Here is a 24610-nt window from a genome sequence, read left to right as displayed (position 1 = left end):
GTGTGGAACCAGTGTCCAGACAGGCGAAGGATGGAGGGTCAGGAATGCAGACAGGACCTGCGGTGGAGGGAGGGGGCTGGAATGGTTGGGTAGGGGGCCTGAGGAGGAGAGCAGATGTGAGTTACTAAACCACTGGGAATAGCACTGTGCGTGGGTGCATGTGTGGGAGTGTGTGTGCTCAGTCCTCAGGACTCTTTGCGACCCAATGAACTGTAGCCCACCAGGCTCCTCTGCCTGTGGAATTCTCCAGGCAAGAATACTGGAGTGGGTTGCCATTTCCTACTCCAGGGGATCTTCCCGACCCAGGGATCGAACCTGTGTCTCTTCCGTCTCCCGCATTGGCTGGTGGGTTCTTTACCAACCGAGGCACCCGAGACAGGCTCCCTTGTAACTCCAGAGGTTCTGGGGAAAAGCCCTCTGACCTGGCTGTGACCACCCCCCTCCTATCCCGGGCTAATCTACCCCTACTTCAAAACAGAGGCGAGCCTAAGGGAGTCTTCGAGGATTCTGAAGGACACAGGAAACCCTTGGAAGAGGGGGAAAAAGGGAGGGTCGGGGGTGGGGGTGGGGTGGCCTAGGTGGAAAAAAGAAGTAGGGGCTCCGCAGAGGGTGAATCAGGGCTTGGACCCAACGGTAGGGCCTGGCCGGATTCCGTAACCAGGAGCATCAAAATTTCTGAGGAGTCCATGAAGCAATGGGAGAGGTTGGTGTGCGGTGGCGGGGGCAGTTTGCAGTTGGAAGCCGGGTCCGTGGGACCCTGTACAGCTGGGCTTTAAGGCTGCACACACGCGCGTCGGCGGCCGCAGTGTACATACAAGCCCGCACACGCCCACCGGCTGCGGCAGTGCCGGCTGCGGGCGACCGAGCGGTCCTTACGCGGCCCCGGGAGAGGGAGCCGTTGCCCAAACTCCTGTTCCCCAAAGCAGACATCGCAGCCTTCCAACACCCGAAACGCTCCACCTCGATTCCTCCCCAAACTATCCTCCTAATTGGCAGCTCAGCGCACGGGATGATGCGGGCGGCTGCGGGCGGCCCTGCAGTGCCAAGCCGCAGCCACCCAGCCCGAGCTGGAGAGGAAGCAGGGGTGTGTGTGTGGGGGGGCGGGGGCGGTGCTGGGGGTGCGGCCGGCTCCTGGGGCTCCGGGACCTGGAGGCGGGGGCGCCCCGGGCTCCGCGGCGGCCACCGCCCCTCCTGCGGCTGGAGCGCTTCCAGAGAAGAGGCGCAGCGTCGCTCGCCTAGGTGCTAGCTCGGCGGGCCTCCTGGCCCTGCTCGCGTTCCTCCTCCGCGGGCTCCTCCTTCTCCTCCCGCGCCCCCGGCGGCCGCTCCCGCAGCCGGCTCCTCCTCTCCCTCCCTGCCTCCCCCTCCTCGCGCTCTCCGCGCTAACTTTCCCGAGCCCTGGCCAGCGGCGCAGAGCTCCCCGGCAGCCTCCGGCCCCACTGCAGACCGCGGGCTGCGAGCGCGGGTGTGCCCTGTATCCCGTCCCCGCGCCCCGGGGGCGCTCCGGAGAGAACAGAACGATGCCCGGGGCTCGGGACCAAGGCGCAGCCCGGGCGAGATGGCTGGGCATTGGGCTTTTGGGTAAGGCAGCCCCGGCTTGGTTTCTTCTACCTCTTGCCCCAACCCTTCCCCCACCCCTCCCCCCAGAGCAGGGGACACTTAGAAGAACAGCACCTTGGATAGGGTGGGCTTTGGAGCGCGGCCCCCAATGAGCGGCTCCCGCTTCTTCCAGGACGCCGTTTGGACTGCTGAGCTGCCGGGGGACCTTGCGCCGTACCCCGCCCCATCCGCCAGCCCGGCGATTAGTTCTTTGCTGTCTCTAGTGCGTTCAGCTTCTGGAGCTGGAGCTTGGGGCCGCAGAGGTTTAAGCCGGCTGGGGGAACGCGTCTGGGATCGGATGTAGGAGATGCCCGGTGGGTTGCACGTGTGGTTGTTGGGACGCTGGTTTCTACCCCAGCCCGGAGCCCCTTGCAACTTGAATGCGTGTTGCCCCGGCACCTGGCGTGCACCAGTTCAAGGCGGGGGAGCGCCCCTTCCTCCTGCCCCTTTTCCGTTTGGCTCCTCTGCTGTCTACTTCCTCTAGTGCCCATTGCCTTCTCTGCAGACTGGATGGGGTTGGAGGGACTTGGAGGATCGTTCAAGCCCTCCTTTAAATTTTATTTTTGTTTTTATGGCTCGAGACTTGTGGGAATCTTAGTTCTTCGACTAGGGATTGAACCCATGCACTCGGCAGTGAAGGCACCAAATCTTAACCACTGGACTGCCAAGAATTTCCCCCTTTTAGGAAGGATCCTGTCTCTCTTCTTAGGTAAAGATTCCATGGGGTTGGGCGGTGGGACCTGTTTAACCTGCTCTTGGCTCTTCATTTTTGGGATGAGTATGAAGACTAAGGAGGCACATCCGGAGACCACAGAAGGAACGGATGATTAGTGTCTATTTTATGCATATGATACTTTTGAGCGTCAAACTCCTCGAGATTAGGGAATGACATTTAGTAGTCCAGAATGTAGCCTCTCCGAAGTCAAAGCTGGATTTCAGTGTAAGCCGATTCCATCTCTGGCACCTGCACCTCTTCCTGTTTATATTTGTCAGATTTGGCTTTTGGCAGCTCCCCTCATCGGGTTGGGCACACAATGTAAGCATTTGGGCTGAAAACAGGAAGACAGAAGTCTTTAAGGGTGGCCACTGCTGCTTCTGCTGATGTGAACCGTGTGCTGACCTGTCATGTTAGCACCTGGGGGTGGAGCAGGGATAAAGTATGTCCTTCACTCAGGAGCCGCTGCTTTTGTTACATTCCTACAGCTGGTGTTCTCTCTTGTAGCTTAGGCACAGGTGTGCTGATTCCACGGTGACCCTAAGAGGTGGGTCTCTGCGAGGCCCGAGGCTTCTCTTCATGGGCTGGGCACAGTGGCCCTCTGCTCCCCCTCATCTCTGATCACTGTGGCCATGGCAAGGGGAAGGGGTCACTGGGGAATTCAAACTCACACCACCATTAAACTAGCCTGCTTATCAACACCTCTGGCTTCCCTTTCTCCTACTGCCTGGTTGGCTGGTGGAATGTGAGTGCCAGAGTATTCATAGAACTTGTCTTCTGTGGGGAACCCCACCATACACCGTGTGTGAGTGTGTGTGTGTGTGTACACACCAAGGCACAGATTCTTGGTACTTTTCTCCAGGTGGAAACCCCCACATCCTCTAAGCACTGTTTGAGCTGATAGACTAGGGAGGGACAGAGGCCCATTGGAACAGGTTTGGAAGATTCCCTGAGCTACCCTCTGGGAGCCCAGGAGAGAGCAGAGTGATTCATAGGAGGAGACCAGCAGACCCTAGAACTGGCCCCAGCTGCTCTGCCCCTTGCCCCTTTGGTCTGCCAAGGGAATACAACCTGAGTCCCTCCCTGGACGTTGCCCAGGCAGCCACTGATAAGACCTCACAGTGGCATTGCTTTGAGCTTGGCACGAAGACACCATCCTTGGTCTTGGTCCAGGAGGGGAGATGCAGAGATGACTGGACAGCCAAGTAGAGCATCAGAGCTGGCAGGAGCTTTGGAAACCGTAGCACAGAGCTCCCCTCAGGATGTAGAAACCACGGTCCAGAGAAGGTGACTTGCTCACTGATGTGTAGCCAGTTGATGGCCAGGTAGGCCTGAATCCAGGTCTCTGGGGCTTTGTCACACCAACTTGCCTCTCAGTTAACCACAGTCTGCTGCAGGGGAAGGTCAGCAGGGGTCCTGCTGATGGACTGAAGAAGCAGTGAGCTTGGGAGCCTGAGTGTGGAAGGATAGAGGCTTAGGGGCCCAGAGCTGTTCTCACAACTATGGAAACTGGGTACAGAGTAGTAAGCTCCCAGGAGTCCTCTACCCCTCCAGCTTCCTCACCCCACATCAAACTCAATTTCCTAGGCTGAGACGAAACTGATTTTTGATAATCTGACCAGACGCTCCTTTCTTAAATTGAGACACAGTTTTCAAGACGGCAGTATTGCAATTGAGGCTAAAAGGTGTCAGTCCCTTCCTAAGTGTCTGTCCTACCCACTCCTTCCTTGTTGCTTGATCTGCTTAATTGCTGCGATCTCTGTGTAATTATCACTTGTGAGGGTGCTCTGTTGCCCAACCCTCTTTCCCTGGGTATGTATTTATTAGGACTTGTTTAATGAGAAGGCAATTAAGCAGAGGGTGTTTAGTCCCACTCAGAGGAAGGAAAAGGAAAGGGTAAATAAGCGGTTCATGGCAAAAAAGATGGGAAAGCAGGGAAGAGGAGAAAGACCCCAGGTTTGGGGATTCATTCTTTTTTTGGACATGCAGGCTTGTGGGGTCCCAAGTCATTATGGCTGCTGTGGCGGGTGGGACCAGCATGCTAGGTAGACCCCAGGCACAGATTCTCCCACCTTGCCCCCCTGTTGAGGGTGTAAGGATCTCTGCAGAAGCCACATCCATTCCATGGCCTGCAAGAGGAGGGATGGGCACACTGCTTGGAATTGTTTGCAAAGCTGGTTTTGTTGAACATCCAGCGCTGTCTCAGGGGCATGTTTCTATCCTGGCAAAGCTCCTGGGGGTGGGCAGGAAGCCGGCAGGTTGCCTAGGGAGAGGGAGCTGAAATCTTTCCTCTGTCTTTGGGCCCAGGGGCCTTGCCTGGCTCAGCCCCTGCCTCCCACAGCCCCCAGGGCCTGCACCCCAGGAGGAGTCTTGTCCTGCTGGCCTTGGCCCACTTTCTCCCTCCCAGCTCTTACTTTGAACCTGATTCCCCTGGGGCCAGTGTATCAGCTTCCCTATTAAAGTCAGCCGCGATTCCGCCTGCCTTGCCAGGCAAGCCCGGGGAGCTAAACTTAGAGTGTGCTCCACGCTGCCCCTCTTTCCTCCTCTCGGCCTAAGTTGAGTATCACTGTACCTGGATATGGGAAAAGGTGGCAGAAGATTTCTGCCTTGGCATTTGACTTGGAACGTCTGATGGTAGATATGAGATCCCCCTTGGTGTATTTAATAAGATTTTCCTGTACAAATATATTTTTACTATAAATGGGAGGCTTGAGTCAATCCTTAGACATAATCGGGTGGGATAGGAGGGGGCCGATCAGAAAACAGCCAAGAAAATGGCTGTTCTGAGAATGGTTCGGCAGTTAGTGAGCAAAGACAAGGCTTAGGATTGAATTCCACAGGATCACGGGTCGGAGGATTTGTTCCCACCCATCCCACGATGCAGGAAAGGGACCCCCAATCTGAAATACACACAAGATCACTTGAAATTCTAAAGAGTTTAGTTTGGGACAAAGAAAGTCCTTCTTTATCCGAGGAAGTAGCCACATGGAAATAATTACCTCCAGGAAGTAATACAGGGTGAAAGTATAAAACAGTGCTTGAATGACTTGGAGATATTGTTGGCTGACACTGGTCCTTAAGTTGAGTGTCTTGGTTACATCTAGACCTACAGTGGAGGCCAGCCCTGTCGCTCTGCCTCCTTTTAAACACTATGTTCCTCTACCCGCAGAGAGCCCAGGCCAGAGGGATGCATTCACTGAAGCCCTTCTCATGTTTTATAAGCTCATGTTTTTTTTAGCTTTATACCAAGCTTAGAAGGTAGAAAAGACAGGCATCCCTGGTTTGAGGATATAGCACCTCTGACTTTCTCAAGGTCAGCCAGCCAAGTGGGGTCTGCCATGTGCCTCCTGACACATGCATCCTGGCTTGGTAATCCTGCTGAAGTACCTCTCTGAGTCCTCTAGTGGGTCTAGATCTGACTCTGCCCACTTCTCTCCCCCTAGCACAGGCTCACAGGGAAGAAGGCACAGGACGCAGGCCTCCGGGTTTTCCTGTGCACGAGCCTCCCAGACACGGCCGATAAGACTTCTGCGTGCTGGGAGGGTGTGCGGTGGAGAAGCCAGGCTTGCTCCCCATCTCTGATGCTTTAATTCAGGCAGGACTCTGAACTTCAGCGTAGAAACATCTCTGCCTTCCCTTTGTCCCTTCTAGGCTACGGTGGGAATGGTGATGCTTCACTCTGGGAGTCTGGGAGTCCTGAGTACATTAGAGTTAAGTCATCCACACAGGCGCACACTAATCAGGCGGAAATGCACACCGTCATGAGTCAGACCTTAGAGAAGTACTTTTCTCCTCTGTCCTGGACTGTTTTTTTTTTGTTTGTTTTTGCTTCTATTTAACGTGATCAAAAAGATTTCGCTTCTGATGGGTATCTCTGGTGCTTGGATAGTCTATTCCAGCTGAGGTTGGGGGGAAGGGGTTTGGCCCCTGACTTGGATCCCCCTGTCTCCCCTAGGATCCTGGACACTAGAGGCTGGTGCTGTGGTGCTCCCCGGAACACGTGCTCAGGCTCCGAGGGAGCACTGTAGGCATCAGGAAGCTCCTTCTGCTGAGAGCTTCACCACACTGCACTCCATTCTTTGGTTTGTGGAGGCGGTGGGGGTGGTGAGAGGCAAAACTGAGGTCTCCCATCAGAAGGTTGTCTTCTTGGGACTTCCCAGGCAGTCCAGAAGCAAGCAAAACTCCTTGCTTCTACTGCAGGGGGTATGGGTTCAATCCCTAGGTGAGGAACTAAGATCCCACATGCCATGCAGTGTGGCAAAAAAAAAAAAAAAAAAAGACAACCAAATTGAAGGCCATCTTTTAGGCAGGGGGGTGTAATCTCATGTCTGGCTCCTGTCTGTAGATCTCTGGGGCAAGGTGGTGAGGGAGGGGAGAAATGAAAGGAAAACCAGGAGCTTTAAGGAGGGCTGGCCCTGACGGCGTTGTTCCCTTGGAGAGGCACCGTCACAGAGTGGTGGAAAGCAGAGCTCGGTCTGTAGTCTGCTTATTCCACTCACCAGTTGTGTGGCCTTGAGCAAGTTAATCTCTCTGAGGCTGTTTCTTCATTTTGCATGTTGGGGATAAAAATAATAACTACCTCATTGGGATTATCATGAGGATTAAATGAGACAGTGCCTGTAAAATGCCTATCCTATTTTACCGTCAGTGCTCAATTCCAGATCCACCATTTATTATGTGACCCTGCGCAAGTGACTTAACCTCTCTGAGCCTTAATTGTATCATCTGTACAATGAGAAAAATGATACCCATCTTTCGGCATTCTAATCAGAGTTGAAGTTAATAGGTAGAAATCCTCTAGCACAGTGGGGCCCAAAGTGTCATCTCTGATTGCAGCATTTTCTGGGAACCTCTTAGAAATGCAAAATTTCAGGCTCCACTCTAGGTGCTGGATCTGAAACTGCTGGGGTGGGGCTGGCAGAGCTAGCTGTAATCACCTCCAGGTGATTCTGACGCTTTGTGAAAGCCACGGCTCTAGAACAATCCCTGGCACGGAGGGGCTGATCAAAGATTGAAGGCTAATTGAAATGACCCCTCAGCACTAACTGGAACTCTGGTGGGCAAAATCTGCTGTTTTAGGATGTAAGGTAGCACTTTCTTGCTTTGGGATGCTAGAAATGTCTCTTGTTGACCTTTGTGTGTATGCGCTAAGTTGCTTTGGTCGTATCTGACTCTGAGCCACCCTATGGACTGTGGCCTGCCAGGCTCCTGTGTCCATGGGATTTTCCAGGCAAGAATACTGGAGTGGGGTGCCTTGCCCTCCTCAAGGGGATCTTCCTGACCTGGGGATCGAACCTGAATCCATGTGTCTTACATCTGCATTGGCAGATGGGTTCTTTACCACTAGCACCATGTGGGAAGCCCCTCTGTTGACCTTAGGCAAGTTACCAAACCTGTCTGTGTTCAGTTGCAGTGTCTGCAATATGGAGCTATTACGGTACACCACTCAGAGCGTGGCTGTGGGGCTTATATGTAGCCGGAAGTGCTGAGCATATACCAGCAGTTGTTGACAGTGGCAGGGGATCCTGGACTATGGGTTGTTATTTCTGAGCTTTGTGTTAAGAGCAGTCTGCTTTGCCTTCAGAAGTGAAGAGGACATGAAGAAGCTGAGGGAGTCCTAAGAGCAGAGTTGGGCCTCCGGCTCTCCATGGAGCTCCTCTTACTTATTTATGGCAGGCGAGATCTTAGTTCCGCAACCAGGGATTGAAACTGAGCCCCCTGCAGTGGGAAGTGCAGAGTCTTAACCACTGGACTGATGGAGAGGTCTCCTTCTTCTAAGTTAAAAAGCATTGCCCAGGTGGCACTAGGCATCCTTATCTCGTGTGTGCAAACCAAGAGGAAGCTGATTTATGATGTATCAATATAATGAGGAAATTAAGTTTGATGAAAGAGGTCCTTCTCTGAGAATGAGGATGGGAGTAAGGTTGGCAACTTTAAAACAAAGACTGACCCTATCTGTCTTGGGAACAAGAACAGTTCTGGGAATTGCCTGCAGAGCTGGGAGCTGACTGGCCTGAAAGGGGTTCTCAAGTGGCTCAGCCACTAAACCCAGTTAGTTCAGCCAAGTCTCCTCCCATTTGGGGTCTTGGTTGTCCCATCTCTAAAATCAGGCAGTGGCAACTTAGTGTCTCTAACCTGAAACCATCCAGGTCCTTTAGGCTCTGACACTGTGGGAACGCCAGGCTGGTGGTCCAAGTAGTTGAGAGAAGCTACAGTCTGGGAAGAGATGCCAGGGAAACTTTGGCATAGGAGGTGGTACAGCCAGGTGTCTGCTCTCAACTGCCCAACTGGAGTCACACTCCAGTTCACATTTCAACTACCTCTGGAAGTTGTAGGACTTTGGCCAAGGCACAGGGCACTTTGCTCTTCTGAGCCTTATCTTTCCCACCTGTAAAATGTGATTAATGAGACCCTCCTTCCAGGTGAGAGGTGAAGATGCTATGAGATTACTCATACGAAGCCTTAGCCAACATCTCTGCTCAGGAAAAGGTCATTATTCTCAGCATCACTGGGAACCTGAGGACTCTGAGTCCTCACCCGGGGTGACCCTGGTTCATTCAGGGGCAAGGACAGCTAGTGTCTAATTCTGAAACCCCTCCTCCTCATGACCTTGAGGTACAGTGGGGTTTCCTCAAGGACTCTGTAGGACAGGAGGGCCAGGTTCTCTTACAATAACTCACGAACTCACAAGGCAGGGCCCAGAGGCCATGAGTGGAAATTCACAACTGCCACCTGCTCAACTGGCAGCGATGGCATTGGACTGGAAGGTGTGGGAAAGAAGGGGGTGGGGGTGGGGATGTTCCCAGGATGAGAGGCCGCAGTGGGGCTGCAGGGAGTCGGGGGGCTTCTCTGGGTCCGGAGGGGACCACGGGTGCAGCGCCCACTCCAGCCACCTGCTTGCAAGCATCCTGTTGCCCTGAGTCGGCCTCCATAAAGTGTCTCCCGCCCTCACTTTCTCTGAGGTTATTGCTTTACTCCCTCTGATTTCACGGCTGCTGAGTGATGCCAAGACATCCCCGTTCCACCCCACCCTGCGGGATGCCCTCCAGGTCCGCCTTGTCTCTCTTTTCTTCTCGAGGTCCCTTTCGGTGGTGGAGCAAGGTCCAGCGGGAGGCATCCCCCTGCCTCTCGGCCCCTTGGGGCGGGTGGGAGCCTCCAGGGTCCGTGATGAGTGGCCGAGGAGCCGGTGTCTGCCGTTTTCCTTTTAGCCACCTCAGGAGACCCGCTCAGCCTCCCAACACCCCCGCCCCGCCAAATCCCGAAAATATCAGGAGGGGGTGGCGCACAGCCCTTGGGGAGATTCCCAGCGCGAACAGGAGGCGCAGGTTCTGCACTTGGGGGCCTCAGGGACCACATCCGCTGGTTAAGGGGCGCGGACTCGCGGCCCGGAGGCCGGGACCTGGTTTTCCTGGGTTGGGGTGACCCCTGGTGGTCACTTAGAGTGTCACAAGGGTTACTAACAGGCTCAGAAGTCCATCCAGCTCAGGCCAAGAGGGAGAATGAATCACGGAGGTGGTCCAGGCAGAGTCGGTTCAAGAGAACCATCTTCTAATATTGACACGGAGGGCAATAGAGACATCCCTGCCTGACCATGCCACTGCACTCCACCGGAGAGGTCCCTTCCAGGGCTGCAGGCTGGAGGTTCTGGTGGGATTTTACTCAGGGAGGTGGTGCCCCTCACACAGGTCTCTTCCTGCTCCCGGTGTCCCTGTCGCTGGAGGTGTCAGTGGGAAAGGCCACCACCATCTACGCTGTCAACGGCACGGAGATCCTGCTACCCTGCACCTTCTCCAGCTGCTTTGGGTTCGAGAACCTACACTTCTGGTGGTCCTACAACAGCAGTGATACATACAAGATCGTAAGTAGCCGGAGAAGGGATGGGGCAGCTCAGATCCTCCTCCGGGGTTTATCCCCTCACCCCTGCCTCCCACCCCAGGCTATGGTCCTTTCTGGACTGACCCCTCAGTGATGGTCTCCAGGGATGCATCTTTGGTCACCCTCACCTTTTATTTATTTAAAAAATACATGTATTTCGCTCTTTTTGGCTGCACTGGGTCTTTGACGGTTTCTTCGGTTGCAGCTGGTGGAGGCTGCCTTCTAGTTGCAGTGCGCGGGCTTCTCACTGCAGCAGCCCCTCTGGTTGAGGAGCAGGGGCTCTGGGGCACATGGGTTCAGTAGTTGTGGTGCATGGGCTTAGTTGCCCCATGGCATGTGGGATCTTCCCAGACCAGGGATTGAACCTGTGGCCTCTGCATTGGCAGGCAGATTCTTAACCACTGGACCACTAGGGAAGTCTCTCTCCCGGTATTCTTTCCAGAGCCTGTCTATGTGGGAAGGATGCTTAGATTTTTGTTGCCAGAATTTGGGGTCTGTTGGAATTCCTGTCTCGAGTCCTCTGTCTGGTCTGAAGAAATACCGGAAACTTGGTTAGCTTGTGTAAACATTAATAATTTAATTTAAAAAGCAGAAGAGACAAGACATTTGGAAGACTTGGAGAGGGGGAGTGAGAAGAGTCCAAACAGGAGAAGGGCTGGGGAAATGGCCTTGGAAGGATGGAAGGGGATGCTGGAGAAGAGAAGGGTTCAGGGCTTTGGCTGGGGGTGGAGATGGAGAGTCAGCAGGTGTTTTTAAATGTTTCTTTATGTATTTGACCTCACCAGATCTTAGTTGTGGCAAGCAGAATCTTTAGTTGTGGCATGTGGGATCTAGTTCCCTGACCAGAGATTGAACCCAGGCCACCCTGCATTGGGAGTGTGGAGTCTTAGCCACCGGACCACCAAGGAGGTCCCAGCAGGTGTTTTTTGAGTACTCTGCAACCTAGTAGGGGATTGGAAGTCACAAGATACCAACTCTGGATGTAATTAAACACTGAACTCAGAGGGTGCTGATGCACTGCCCTGTGGGATTGATCCACATCTTGATGGAGGGTCAGAATTCAGGCAGATAGGGGATGAGGTGTTAGCAAAGGCTGGAAGGAATGACAGAGGGAAGCGAGTGTGGTATTAACAGGCTTTTATGTGGTATTAAAAGGCTTTTATGAAGAAAGCAGTAAAAGTCATGCTACATTCTAGGGAGACCTTAGTAACAGAAATTGGGTTTAGCCGGAAGCAAGTAAAATCCAGGTTAGACAGACAGAGCTATCGGTAAGTGCAGGAAACCAAGGGGAAGGGCTCTTCCTGGCCTGGGCAGAGAGGTGCCCAAGGAGTGGGCTGGAGTGATGTCATGACTGTAGAAAGGACTCTGATTTTTTTCTTGGCCCCCTCCTTGCTCCCATCTTCCCACACAGCTCATAGATGGGACTGTGAAGAATGAGAAATCGGACCCCAAGGTGAAATTGAAAGATGATGACCGCATCACTCTGGAGGGCTCCACAAAGGAGAAAATGAACAATATTTCCATTTCGCTGAAGAACCTGGAGTTCAGTGACACGGGCAAATACACTTGCCACGTGAAGAACCCCAAGGAGAATGATTTTCAGCACCAGGCCACCATCTTCCTCCAAGTTGTTGATAAATGTATGTAATGGGTCTGGGACAAGGGCAGTGGCGTTGGAAGGACGGGGCTAGGGGTGGGTACCCATCTCAGTGTAATGGTGAAATGGACCATTGGTGTTTTCTTTCACTTTATGCTTTCAAGGGCAACTGGAGTTACATCTGGAAACTCGAATAACTTAGTGTGAAAGTTATTCTGCCACTGAATAGCTTAAGATATACACTGAGGCCCTCTAAGCCTTGTTTTCCTCATATGAAGATTTGCCTTCTCTTAGGGTTGCTGTGAGAGTTCCAGAAGCTACATGGAAGTGTGTTGTGAAGTTCTCCTTATGTGTTGATTATTACTGCTCTTGTGTATTCTGTTAGCAACAGCTGATTGAATGCCATGTAGGACCAAAAAGTGCTATGAATGATACACAGTGGCCTTTCTCAAAGAATTGACAGGTCAGGGTAGGACAGAAGACAAGTAAACACATAACTGAAATGGGGCAAAGCATGCAAAGCCAAAGTAAAGGAGATTAAAAATATATTTATCTATTTATTTGGCTAAGCCAGATCTTAGTTGAGGCGTGTGGGCTCTTAGTTGCCACATGTGGGATCTAGTTCCCTGACTAGGGCTTGAACCAGGGCCCTCTTCATTGGGAGCTCAAAGTCGTAGCCACTGGACCACCAGGGAAGTTCCAGTAGAGATTGATAAGAATGGTCTCTCCCCTCTGGAGCTTAAGTCCTGGTTGAGGGGATTCCAATCCAACAATGGTGGGACAATTAGACAACGAGGGAACACGTGATAAGGGTATCCCGTGACCCTGACACTGGACGTGTTTAGAGAAAGGGCTGAAGGAGTTAAGACTGGGTGGGCATCATGGAGCCTGGAAGGCTAGCGAGGCATGGAAGCAGAGAAAAAGGAATTTGCTTAAGCATCCTGATCGTGTTGCATTTCTTGCGTTCCTGGGGATCCACTGCTCTCCTGGATGATGTGGGATTCCTGCAGAGAAGATGCTCATGATTCTGTAATTTTTTGGAGTTAGGGCCATTAGGATTCTCAGGTGGGTTGGATATAGGGGTTTGAGAAAAAGAGAGGAGTCAAGGATGACTCCAAGGATTTTGGCCAGAGCAACTCAAAGGATGGTGTTTTCTCAGCAGAGATGGAGGAGATTGTGGGTGGAACAGGTTTGGGAAGTCAGGAGGTCAGTTTTCAGATGAGGGAACTGAGGCTAGAAGGGTTAAGTGACCAGCTGTAGGTTATTAGTGACTATCAGTGACCAGCTCATTAGTGACCGTGGAAATCCTGTTGTTGAAATCCAGATTACCTGGCTCCTGTGTCTTCTGGCCGCATAAGAGGTATTGCAGGGAGATTCTCAATTTTTTTTCTGCATGGGTAAAAGGAAACCTAGAAGGAGGCAATGAAAGTCTCATGCTTGAGGGTCAAGTCAAACCTGGATGCTGTGGTCCCCAAGTCTGAGTTATTCCAGAACTTGTTGTGTGGGTGTCTGCGGGAGGGCGTATGTGTGGAGCACAGGGGGAGAGGGACGACTTCCTGTTATGCCTTAGCCTGACGGATGCCATATTCTAGCTTCTCCTGCTTCCTGCTGGGGTGGGCGTGTCCCAGAGGCCCAGGTTGGAGGCTGGGGAGCTGCTGGGCTGCCATGGTGCTCCAGGTGACTCCTGCTCTCCTTCTCCACCCCTCTTCTTTCCCTTCTCTGACCATGAAGTGGAAGAAGTGGACAACACCGTGACCCTCATCATCCTGGGTGTCGTGGGCGGGGTCATTGGGCTCCTCATCTTCATCCTGCTGGTTAAGAAGTTCATTGCCTTCATCATCAAGAAGACTCAGGAGAAGAAGTAAGTTGATTCCTGCCTTCTCACCGGCCTACCACCCATTCTCATCTCATGGGTGTTCCAGCATCCTCTCATCCACCATCATATATCCCCATCTGCCTTCATCCTTCCATCTGTCTCCTAATCCCTCCTCTTTTCCTAATTCTTCTACTCTCTTTTTTATCCCTGCCCCGCTCCTCTCATCTTTCAACCTGATTCTTCATCTCACTCCTTTTTCCCCATCCGCTCAGAAGATGTTTATTGAATACACTGACTTCACTGAGAACATACATACAACTCATCTGCTCTTCCTCATTCCCCTGTCTTCCTGCCCATCCTGTTATTTGTACCACCTCAATCTAAAGTCTTACCAAAGGCTTTAAAATGCCTTTTTTTTTTTTATATCAGGGGAAATATGAGATTCTGCATACAGAAACCCTAAAATGGGAAGATCCTTCTAGGGTGATGGGAGTCTTTTATTGTGAAATTTTGAAAATTCAAATGAAGGAGAGAAAAACAGTCTAAAAAGGCTGATATGACTACCTGGGAAGCCCTAGGATAAATTCAGGTATAAAGACAGATATTTGTAAGAGGAACGAGAAGAAAGATCAGGAGGTACAAAGGGTGCAGCCCACAACCAGAATTGCCAGAGCTGGCAGGTTCCACGATTGAATGCTGCAAAACCCAGAGCAGACCAAAGGCATTTGAAAGTTGTGTTCTTGGCAAGAAAGATGAGATGAGGTAGGCCTTCCATTGAAGCAGAGAGGGTGAAAGTAAGTAGGAGAAGCAAGGGAGAAGCAGAAGATAGAAGAAGATCTGTTGGGGTTGGCTTCATGCTGCTTTGTTGAGAAGAAATTAGGCTGAAAAGGGCACTGGTCAGAAAGGAAGGCAAAAATGCCACTGGTCAGAAAGGAAGGCAGCTGAAGGCAGGGAGAGAATTTTAGGGATTGGCAGAGGGGAGGGAGAGCTGGGAGGACTGGTTGCGATGATGAACTCTTGGGCTATCTAGCTGCATCATGGCTAGAGGCTGGGAGGATTTCAGAGATCTTGAGAGGGGCCTGGAGCATGGATCCAGACCAAATTGTGTTTTTAATAATCAGTCTTACTATTGCTGGTGAGAAGATTTGGAGAACACATTATTCACCATACGGTTTAAAAGCACTTGGGAAAAAAGCAGTCATCCTTGGCAGCCACCATGAGTTCACTGGAACCAGGGCAGGCTAACATTTTCGCGCTCGTGCACAGTTGATCAGAAGGATGCTGCATGTAATAGCGCTTCCTGTCGTTCATCACATGCCTCTACCGTGTGTTAGATACTCCATCAGGCATTTAAAAAAATAAAACATGTATGATTTTATTTTGAAGTTGAGCAAAGTGAGGCTCAGAGTGGTTAAGTGACTTGCCCAGGGTCACAGCTAATAAGCGATAGAGCTGGGATTTGAATTCTGACTTGTTTTCTTTGAAACTTTAACTATTGCCGCTGCGCCCTCCTGATTCACAGGGGGGTGGGATCTAGAGTTCAGTAAGTCATTCTTTCATTCGGTGGCTCTTTTTGAGATGCTATGTGCAAAGTACTGTGCCAGGCACTGCAGGAAATTCTACAAGGAATGAGATTCTGCCCCTAAGTAAAGAAGACATGTGCAGAAATCAGTGTAACAGGAGGTAGAGGAATTAGGGCTGGGGTAACCCACTCCAGGATTCTTGCCTGGAGAATCCCATGGACAGAGGAGGCTGGCGGGCTGCAGTCCACAGGGTCGCACAGAGCTGGACATGACTGAAGTGACTGAGCATGCATGCACACACTCAGAGAGAATGTTGAGGGGGTTCAGGAGAGGGTGGAATAATAGTGAAGGATTTCTGGCCAAAGAGACATTTGTGGTCAGCCTTGCAAGATGGATATGAGTTAAGTCCCAGGGAGGGTGAAGAGAAGGTTGTTCTGTAGGGGGAACCGCTGAGAGCAAAGACAGCCAGCCTGGGAAGCGACCATGTTGTGGAGAACAGGCGTTTGTGGTTGCTGTTGTTGAGGGAGTGGGGGTGGGGTCAGGAGGAGGGGGGGAAACCCGCAAAGGGGGTGGGGACAGACCCTTGAGGACCCTTGAGGCTGAGATTGGCTTTTCTCTGACCACAGGGGAGCTGGGGAGGGCTTGCAGGGCCTAGCTCCATCAGAGGACCTGGAAGAAAGGGTCTGGCGTTGGTGGGCACAGGGACTGGGAAGGCAGAGGCTAGAGGTGGGAGACAGGCCAGGAGGAAGGCTGAGAGGGTCCTCTGAGCAGCAAGGTAGGCCTGCATGACAATAAAGATGTGGTGGCTTCCTGAGAAGAAGGGAGGTGTGGGGCAGCATCTTATGATCAGTTCTGGGCTTTCACATGTGAGGGTGTTCCCTCTGCCTCGAATGTCCCCTCCCTCTTTTCCTGCTCATCTTTCTTGGTCTCCGCTTAAATGACGCTTCCAAAGGACCCTCCCTGACCCTAGAAGGAGCCCTCCTAGGCTGAGTCCCTCCCTGGCATGCCCCACCCCCATCCTGCCATTTACTGCATTGTGCTGCAGGTACTTGTTTAATAGCATAGTCCCTGGAAGACTGCGGGTTTTTGGAGAGCAGGCACCTTGTCAGTTGGACACCTTTGTAGCCTGACACAGTGCCTGGTAGCTAGCAGGGTCTTTGGAAAGAAATATGGATGGTTAGGTGGATAGGAATTGGCTAGACTGACTATTCCTTAGGTTTAGAGATAGGTAGGTAGATAGATAGATGATAGACCCATCTGAATAGAGGTCTTTAGTGGTATGTCACAGGCTCTGTTTGTTCATTGTTATTACTGATTTAAACTACAGTAAGAATGACATGGGCTCTGGTGGCTCAGGGGTAAAGAACCCACCTGCCAATGCACTAGACACAGGTTCGATCCCCGGGTTGGGAAGATCCCCTGGAAAAGGAGATGGCAACCCACTCCAGTAGTCTTGTCTAGGAAATCCCATGGACAGAGCAACCTTGTGGGCTACAGTCCATGGGGTCGAAAAGAGTTGGACACAACTTAGTGACTAAACAACAACAACAACAGGAATGATACACTTATCAAATTTCCAGAAACCTAGCAACTGTATCGGATGGATAACAAAATTGGGATCTGGGAGGATCTTTTTTTTTTTTTAAATTAAAGTATAGCTGATTTAGTGTTGTGTTGGTTTGCTGGAATCACAGCAAAGTGGTTCAGTTGTACATACCTACATATTTGTTCTTTTTCAGATTCTTTTCCATTGTGGTTTATTATCAGATATTGAATATAGTTCCCTGTGCTATACAGTAAGGCATTGTGGTTTATCTATTTTATGTAATAGTAGTTTGTATCTGTTAATCCCTAATTTATCCAAATTTATCCCTCCCCCTTTGGTAATTATAAAGTTTTTTCTATCTCTGTGATTTTCTGTTTATGCTTTGTAAAGTTCATTTCAATCATACTTTAGATTCCACATATAAGTGATATATGGTGTTTGTCTCTCTGTCTGATCTACTTCACTTAGTGTGATAATCTCTATGTCCATCCATGTTGCTGCAAATGGCATTATTTCATTATTTTTATGGCTGAGTAATATTTCACTGTATACATGTACCACATCTGTATTCATTCGTCTATGGATGGACATTCAGATTGTTTCCATGTCTTGGCTATTGTAAATAGTGCTGCTATGACCTTTGGGGTGCATGTATCTTTTTGAATTAGAGTTTTCTCTGGATATATGCCCAAGAGTGGGATTGTTGGATCATATGGCAACTCTATTTTTAGTTTAAAAAAACTAAACCTCCAAACTGTTTTGCATAGTGGCTGCACCAATTTACACGCCCACCAACAGTGGAGGAGAGTTCCCTTTTCCGGATTTAGGATAGGCTGGAGGTATAGACTAAATCCTGCAAGATGAAATTGATGAAGATGAAATGTTAAATCTCTCCTGAAGGCCTCAAACTCAGCTACACAAGCCCAGGGTGAGGCTAAGATGTAGTTTAGTGACAGAAGCCGTGAAAAAGACTTGGAAGTTTTCATGGGCCAAAATGTAGGAGTAATGCAGCAGTCAGGTCTTCTCTGGAGCACCCTGTGCGGCCTGGCCACTGCTATTGGGGGGTCTTGTACTTAAGACTTGAACATGCCCAGCACAGGGTGGCCGGGGTGGTGCCTGTTCTGGGGGGTATTCCCACCTGCCCACCTCTCCTTCCTCCTGCCCCATCCCCCGCCTCTGCCCACACCTGCCTGCCCTTCCGTCTCATTTTGCTACATCTAGTCCCAGCAAACTTCAGGAGGAAGGGCCTGCGGGGCCTGGGTGAGGAGCTATTTGCCCTGGGCATCCTGTCTGCTGGCCTGGACCCTTCCCCTGGCTTGGCACAGCCTGACATCTACCCTGGTTTGGGCTCCCCTCATTACTGACCCCTGGGAGGAGTGACTGGTACCCTTGCCCTCTGCCACGTTGAGATGACCTGGTGATGCTGGCCTTACTGAGTACTTTCTGTGGCTCAGGCACTGTTCCAAGTGCTCCCTGGCTCCTCCCAGTAATCCCATGAAGAAGGGGCCATTGCAGCCATTTTTTAGACAAGGAAATGGAGGCAGAGAGGGTGGGCGATCTGGCCTCTGGCTACCGTGGCACTACAGAAGGCCAGGGAGAGGCTCGGGGCTGGCATAGGGGGCCACGGCTCCCCTCCCACACAGTTTTACCCACCACTTGGCTCTCCCTCTCACCACTGCCTCCCCTTCTCTCCTTTCTCCCTCTCAGGAAGGAGTGCCTCGTGAGTTCCTCAGGGAACGATAATACCGAGAATGGGTTGCCCGGCTCCAAGGCGGAAGAGAAAGCACCAACAAAAGTGTGAGCCCTGCGTGGGGCCAAGCAGCTGCTGGGAGCCTCACTTTCCTATGATGAAGCCGATGCTTGAGCCGTGTCCGTGACCCCATGTGCCTGAGACATCTGCTGCTTGGCTCAAACTGTAGTCTTCCCCGGGCGGGGAGAAACTGGGGTCCTGTCCCGCCTGCCCCACCCCCTACCTCCCACCAGGGCTCCCCAGGGACAATGGCTGGCCAGGGAAAGGAACCCGCGGAAGGTTCGGGAAAGGAAAGGAGGGGCTGGGGCGGTGTGAATGGCCTGTTCCCCGACACCGGGGTAGATGGTCTTCAGTGCCCCCCACCCTAGATGAGGAGCACCTTGGTTTTCCTCCTGATGTCTCTTTGGAGAGACTTGGGGGGTTGCCGAGGGCTGCCCCAGTAGTTGGACCCTGAGTATGGAAGACTAACCCTTTTATGGCGGGAGTGGCCGGAGGACTCTCTACAGGCTCTGGGGGTTGGGGGCTGCTGGAAGGATCCTGCAGGGACAGGCTTCGATGGATACCTGGTTCCCCATGTCCCTCCAGTGAGGAACTTCCCTCCCCCCCACGCCGACCCCTGCGTGCCTGCCTGCCTTGGTTCTCTCCTTCTCCCCGCTGCTCGGAGTCCCTGAAGACTCCCAGCTAGGGCTGCCACTTTGTGTTAGGGGTCCTAGCCCACCTAGTCTGCTTTTCTAATCTCTGGGTTCCGAAGGGCTCATGAATGGGTCCCTCAGGCTGTCCCAGAGCACTGGGCGCCACTTATTTCTTTCCTAGAATTTCTGTTCGGGGCGTCAGGGCCGCAGAACGCCCACCAACGCCGGCTGCCCCTTCTCCTTGGCCTGGCAGGACCGTGGCCGCTCGTGGGAACTCCCAACCGGCTCCGCCCTGCTGCTCTTCCTCCGAAGCAGCAGGTGGCGCCATCTCGCTTGAGGAGCTGCTCGCTCCTGTGTTCCTCTCGCTTCTCCCCGCCCAGGGTTGCTCACCTCCATTCCCGGGTCAAGGCTTGCCTTCGCCTCAGGGACCCTCTTGCTTTGAATGAGAGGGTTCTTGGGTTTTCTGGCTGCTTCCTGCTCAGCTGTCCCCTCCATCCTCAGCCTGGGGTGGGAGAGGGGCAGGTAGAGAGTGCCCACAGTTTTCCTCTGCTTTTCCACGCACTGGTTTGCACACCCCTTGTGTGTGGGGCTAGACTGTGCCTTAGCTCCTGAGTCCTGGCTCATAACGTCCTCGACCCCTTCCTTCAGCCCACGTGGAACAGCCAACTCTGGTGGGGCCCTGGTGAGGGGTCCCCAGCCGCTCACACTCAGGGTCAGGCAAGGGACCGGGGAGCTAACGCCCCCTGGGCCAGCAGCTGAGTCCTGGAGGCATCTGCCAAGTGCTCCCTGGGGCCCTGCCATGTCATGGTGTTGTCCCTGTGGGTTGATGAAGTGGGGGATGGACGGGGCTGTGATCATGGAGGAATCCACCATCTGCTCCCACCCACCTCAATCTCTCATTAAATTTCTGACACTCTGTCCTTTGGGGCCCTGGGAGGAATGAGAGGGGAGTAGCCCCTTTTTCAAAGTGTATGGGGACTGCCTAAGGGCTCTCCCTGCCAAAAATCAGCAGTGAACATCCCAGCAAGGGCCCACTCAGATCTGCCTCTGTCCCTTGTGTCTTCTTTCTCCCATCCTGGGCTCAGGTTCAGGCTTTCCTGTCTTTAGGAGCAGACAGACCAGAGCCACCAGTTATTCGGGAAACTTCTTAGGTTTCCTTCATTCAGAACCGTTTTCTTTTCCTTTCCCAGCTTCAGCATTTGGACAGGCTTGGGCTCCTCTGACTTCCCTGAGAGGAAACCAAGGCATACAGAGTATGGGAGAGGGAGAGCATCATCCTCTGTATTCCTGGGTCTGCTGCTGACTCATAGGCAGATCATGTAACTTCTCTGGGCTCAACTTTTCCTATCTGTAAAATGGGGTAATAATACTTACCTACTTCACAGGACTGTAAGACTTGGAAAGTTTTGGTTTAAAAATGTCTTTTTGGCTTGGAAAGGGATTTAGGAGTTCAGGTATCAAAGTTGGAGGGAGTGTTCCAAGTCTATCCTGTCCTCTGTGTCCTATCCCTATAGTGCACACACCACACACACATATACACACATTCTCACTCTCTTTTCTGTCTCTCTCTTCCCACCCACCCCCTGCCCTTAGAATTATTTTAGCTTTTGTAATGTTAGAAACCTTGCTCTGATGCTTAAAGCTTCTTGTCCATGGCTTTTGTTTGGTAGTTTTCCATAGAGGTGATTGAAACTGTAGAGGGGGACACTTTTGGTTGCTCCAAGGCTTGAGGACTCATGGCTACTGCCGTTTAATGAGCGTGAGGGCTAAGGATGTTCAACTCAGTCCCCACAACAAAGACTGTCCTGCCCCAAGGCTGGGATTATACCCATGGAGAAGCTCTGGCATGAATTTGCAGTGGAAGATGTGTGGGCAAAGCCATCTTCCCAAACAGACCCTCAGCGCATGCAGGTCTCTGAGAGTGATCTTCAGGGGCTGGTGAGGGTGTTTTCAGGGTGTGTGGGCTAGACAGCATTCACAATATTGAACTTGGGAGCCCAGGACACATGCAGTTTCACTGACACTAAAGTCAGGAGACCACAAACAAAGTCTTTCCCACTTCCCCTTCCTTGACCCCCAAGTAGGACCTGAGTATTCCAGGCCTTGGGATTCTCCTGGTGTAGGAATTGTGCAGAAGGCAACCAGGACGAGCCTGGAGAGGTCTGGGAGGACAGCTGGTGGAGCTTAGACTTTCACATCTGGCTGGCTGCCCACAGCTGGATGCAAAGGGTGGGGTGTAAGAGCGGGCTCCTGAGATGGGGACAGCTGAGGGTGTGCCTGTGTGGACAGAGCATGTGGAAATGCGTGGCTGTGGGGTGGGTGGGCCGTGCATGGGCATGCGGATGTGTGTATAAAGGCTGAGTGTGCCTGAGATGGGGGAGCTTCTATACATTTCAGAACCATCTTTCCTGTTGGGGCACCTGGAGTCTGAGAAAGAATAGAGACAGAGGGAGAGACCAGCTGTGCTCCTGGGCCCCATGACACACCATGGTGCCATCTCACTGTCACAGCTGCCGTCAGAGTGGGGGGGGGTGCTAGGAGACGGGACTTCTCTGGGGGAAATCCTACAGCTTGCTTGACTACTGTGTCCCAGGGAGTCCCTACCCTCCCACCTCCCACCTGATACGCAGTGCTTTCGACTATCTTATGCATGGTTTATCCCTCTGGCTTGGATAACAACAATACTCATAGTCAATTTCCTGTAAAACTATAAATCAAAACAATGCAGCACAAACGGGCCTTGTGGGGGTGGGCCTCAGATCTGCGGGTGCCTCTGGGAGGCGCAGATGTGCACACACCAAGCACTTACTTGTGTTCAAGCACAGAATGAATGTGAGCTGACTGACTGTCTTGCCTTGACAACATGTTTTGCTTTGTAGAATTTTATTTAGTTTTGCCTTGGATGAAATAAAAATTATGTTTAATAGAAACAGTTTGGGGTTTCTATCCTTGGCTAATTGGAAGTTGGGGTCCAGTTTTATTACTTGCCAGCTGAGCCTCAGTCTTCTTGTGTCTGAAACGTCCCCTGCCTTGGTGAGATACCAGATGTAAAAAGTCTAAGAATGTCTGCTGTATTCATAGGCATTCAGGTTGTATTAGTGCTGATAGTACTTCTCCTTCCCCGAAGAAGGTGCAAAGATGGCCATCTGATACTGGAATCGTTACCAGGGCCTTCCCTGTACTGATGACCTTGGCAATGATTCTGGTACCAGTCAATGTCATCACATTCCCTTACCCAGGTCTCTCCACCCCAGGTTAACATGTGTATCCAGGTGAAATCTGTTTCAAATGACAAGGCCAACCTTAAAGAGGAAAAGCACAGGGCTTCCCTGGTAGCTCAGTGGTGAAGAATGCCCCTGCCAACGCAGGCGACATGGGTTCAATCCCTGATCTGGGAAGATCCCACATGCCGTGAAGCAACTAAGCCCGGGCAGCACAACTGCTGAGCCTGGGCTCTAGAGCCCAGGAGCACAACTACTGAGCCCATGTGCTGAAACTCCTGAAGCGCACGTGCCCTAGAACCTGTGCTCTACAACAAGAGAGGCCATTGCAGCAAAAAGCCTGCGTACCATGACTAGAGAGTAGCCCCTGCTCGCCACAGCCAGAGAAAAGCCCGTAAAGCAACAAAGATGAAAAATTTTAAAAATAGTCCACATTAAAAAAAATCTAAAAAGATTAAAAAAGAGAGAAAGCACAAAACGACCTACTGACTGGTCTATATAGGCACAATGAGCCACGCTTGGTGGGTCATGCTGTCTGGAGGGATGGGAGGATGGGCGTGGGTGGGGATGGGGGAGGGAGGAAGTTTAGGCTTACATCCCAGGAATGACTACCCATGTGCATTTCATATTGTCCATCTTAATTATTTGAAAGAAAGTGAAGGTGAAGTCGCTCAGTTGTGTCCGACTCTTTGCGACCCCATGGACTGTAGCCCACCAGGCTCCTCCGTCCATGGGATTCTCCAGGCAAGAATACTGGAGTGGGTTGCTATTTCCTTCTCCAGGGGATCTTCCCAACCCAGGGATCGAACCCAGGTCTCCCGCATTGCAGGCAGACGCTTTAACCTCTGAGCCACCTAAGTTATTTGAACATAGTTTAACCAAGCACTCCAGCCTCCTTTCCAGCTGCTGGGCATAAGGCAGGCTGGGAAGGAATTGGGAATGTGTGTGTGTGCTTATATTTGTGGATTCTATCATTCCACATTTTCCCCCCATATCCCTCTCTTACATGGGTTCACCTAAGACTGCATCTCAAAGAGTTTCAAACACTAAGTCCTCAAGAGATCTTATTAAAAGACTCTGCTTCCTCGATCAAGGACCCCAGCAAGGCAGAGGTCTATGAGGTCCTCAGTATCAGCAGATGTACTTGACATCTGCATTCTCTTCACCCTCAGCAATAGTAACTCCTCTGTGCTCCCACCGTGAATGAACTCATCACCAGGATCCATGTGCTCACCCGTCTTCAGCGCCTGCTTGTTGCCTGGGACCTCCTGGCACCTTCTCATCAGCTAGAGACCTGTGAGATATTGAGGTTTCCTGGTGCATATCTGAGTTTATAACACTCTTGGAGTGCTGTGCATTGAACTTGTAGTTCCCCATGTAAGGATCAGTCCCAAGGCCTAGGTAGGTTTCCATCATTGCTGTTTCATTCTATTTCCTTTCCGTACTCAACTGTCATAATTGATAGATAAACGAATGTGTCAAAACCAAATTAGGAACTGGGACTGTCCTGGGTAAACCTGAAACAGGATCACCCTGTGAAGGCCATACTGACTCACCAGGACAAAAATACACATAAACTGTTGTTGTTTAGTCATTAAGTTGTGTCTGACTCTTTTGCGACCCGATGGACTGTAGCCCTCCAGGCTCCTCCGTCCATGGGATTTCCCAGGCAAGAATACTGGAGTGGTTGCCATTTCTTTCTCCAGGGGATCTTTCCAACCCAGGGATTGAACCCACATCTCCTGTGTTGGCAGGTGGATTCTTTACCACTGAGACATCAGGGAAGCCCCTCCCCACCACACACATAAATTTAAGGGTTCTTAATTTGAGCTGCTGGCAGGCACACAGACTAGATGGACTATTTTGAACCAGGAGCTCTGTTAGAAGCTAATGTTACTAAAATGGGCTAAATACAAAGCATACTCTCAGGGAGCTTATAGTCTCTTGTGATTCAAATAGAAAACTTCTAACACGATGCAAGTTTGCTTCTCACTTGTGGATCTTTTGTCTAGGCTCTTTCCACATCTTGCTCAGAGGTGTGGCATCTTACGTTGTGGCTTTGTCCTCCTCTGGGTCCTTGGAGCCTTTCCCATGCAGCTGATGGACAGGGAAGGAGAGAATGAAGATGGTGTGTGGGGATTTTTACAGGCTAGGCTTGGAAAAGAACCACATCACTCTGTTCATGTGCTCCCCACAGGGAAGCTGGGTGCCCAGGAGAAAGCGAAGTGTGTTTTGGGGAACACAAAACAGCCCATAAGAGGACAGGGGTTCAGGCAACTGTAGGAGATTTAACTGTGGCTGAAGCCCCAGAGGTGTGCTGGAGATGGGGAGGGAGGTCT

At 51.6% G+C, this 24610-nt stretch overlaps 1 protein-coding gene across 2 annotated transcripts; it reads left to right on the top strand.

Moving 5' to 3' along the window:
• The first annotated feature begins 1274 nt into the window (after positions 1 to 1274).
• On the top strand, positions 1275 to 21980 carry SCN4B (sodium voltage-gated channel beta subunit 4). Of its 2 annotated transcripts, none has more exons than XM_055548237.1 (5): positions 1275 to 1578; positions 9997 to 10169; positions 11598 to 11826; positions 13515 to 13644; positions 18376 to 21980. In XM_055548237.1, the coding sequence occupies exons 1-5, from the start codon at positions 1518 to 1520 to the stop codon at positions 18467 to 18469; spliced, it is 687 nt and encodes a 228-aa protein (XP_055404212.1). In that variant the 5' UTR covers positions 1275 to 1517; the 3' UTR covers positions 18470 to 21980. The 2 variants fall into 2 exon arrangements, with proteins under 2 accessions (XP_055404212.1, XP_055404211.1); XM_055548236.1 differs by lacking the exon at positions 1275 to 1578 and adding an exon at positions 8669 to 8800.
• The last annotated feature ends 2630 nt before the right edge of the window (positions 21981 to 24610 follow it).

This window comes from Bubalus kerabau, chromosome 15, assembly GCF_029407905.1.
Source record: "Bubalus kerabau isolate K-KA32 ecotype Philippines breed swamp buffalo chromosome 15, PCC_UOA_SB_1v2, whole genome shotgun sequence".
Classification (NCBI taxonomy): Eukaryota; Metazoa; Chordata; class Mammalia; order Artiodactyla; family Bovidae; genus Bubalus; species Bubalus kerabau.
This window is presented reverse-complemented; position numbering and strand designations above follow the sequence as displayed.

What these genes read in the sequence shown, in the direction of transcription:
- SCN4B (XM_055548236.1), top strand. Translation starts at nt 8,716, where the DNA reads ATGAGACCCTCCTTCCAGGTGAGAGGTGAAGATGCTATGAGATTACTC. An exon ending in GCAGTGATACATACAAGATC is followed by an intron (nt 10,170 to 11,597) that starts GTAAGTAGCCGG and finishes CTTCCCACACAG; the next exon opens with CTCATAGATGGGACTGTGAA. An exon ending in AAGAAGACTCAGGAGAAGAA is followed by an intron (nt 13,645 to 18,375) that starts GTAAGTTGATTC and finishes TCTCCCTCTCAG; the next exon opens with GAAGGAGTGCCTCGTGAGTT.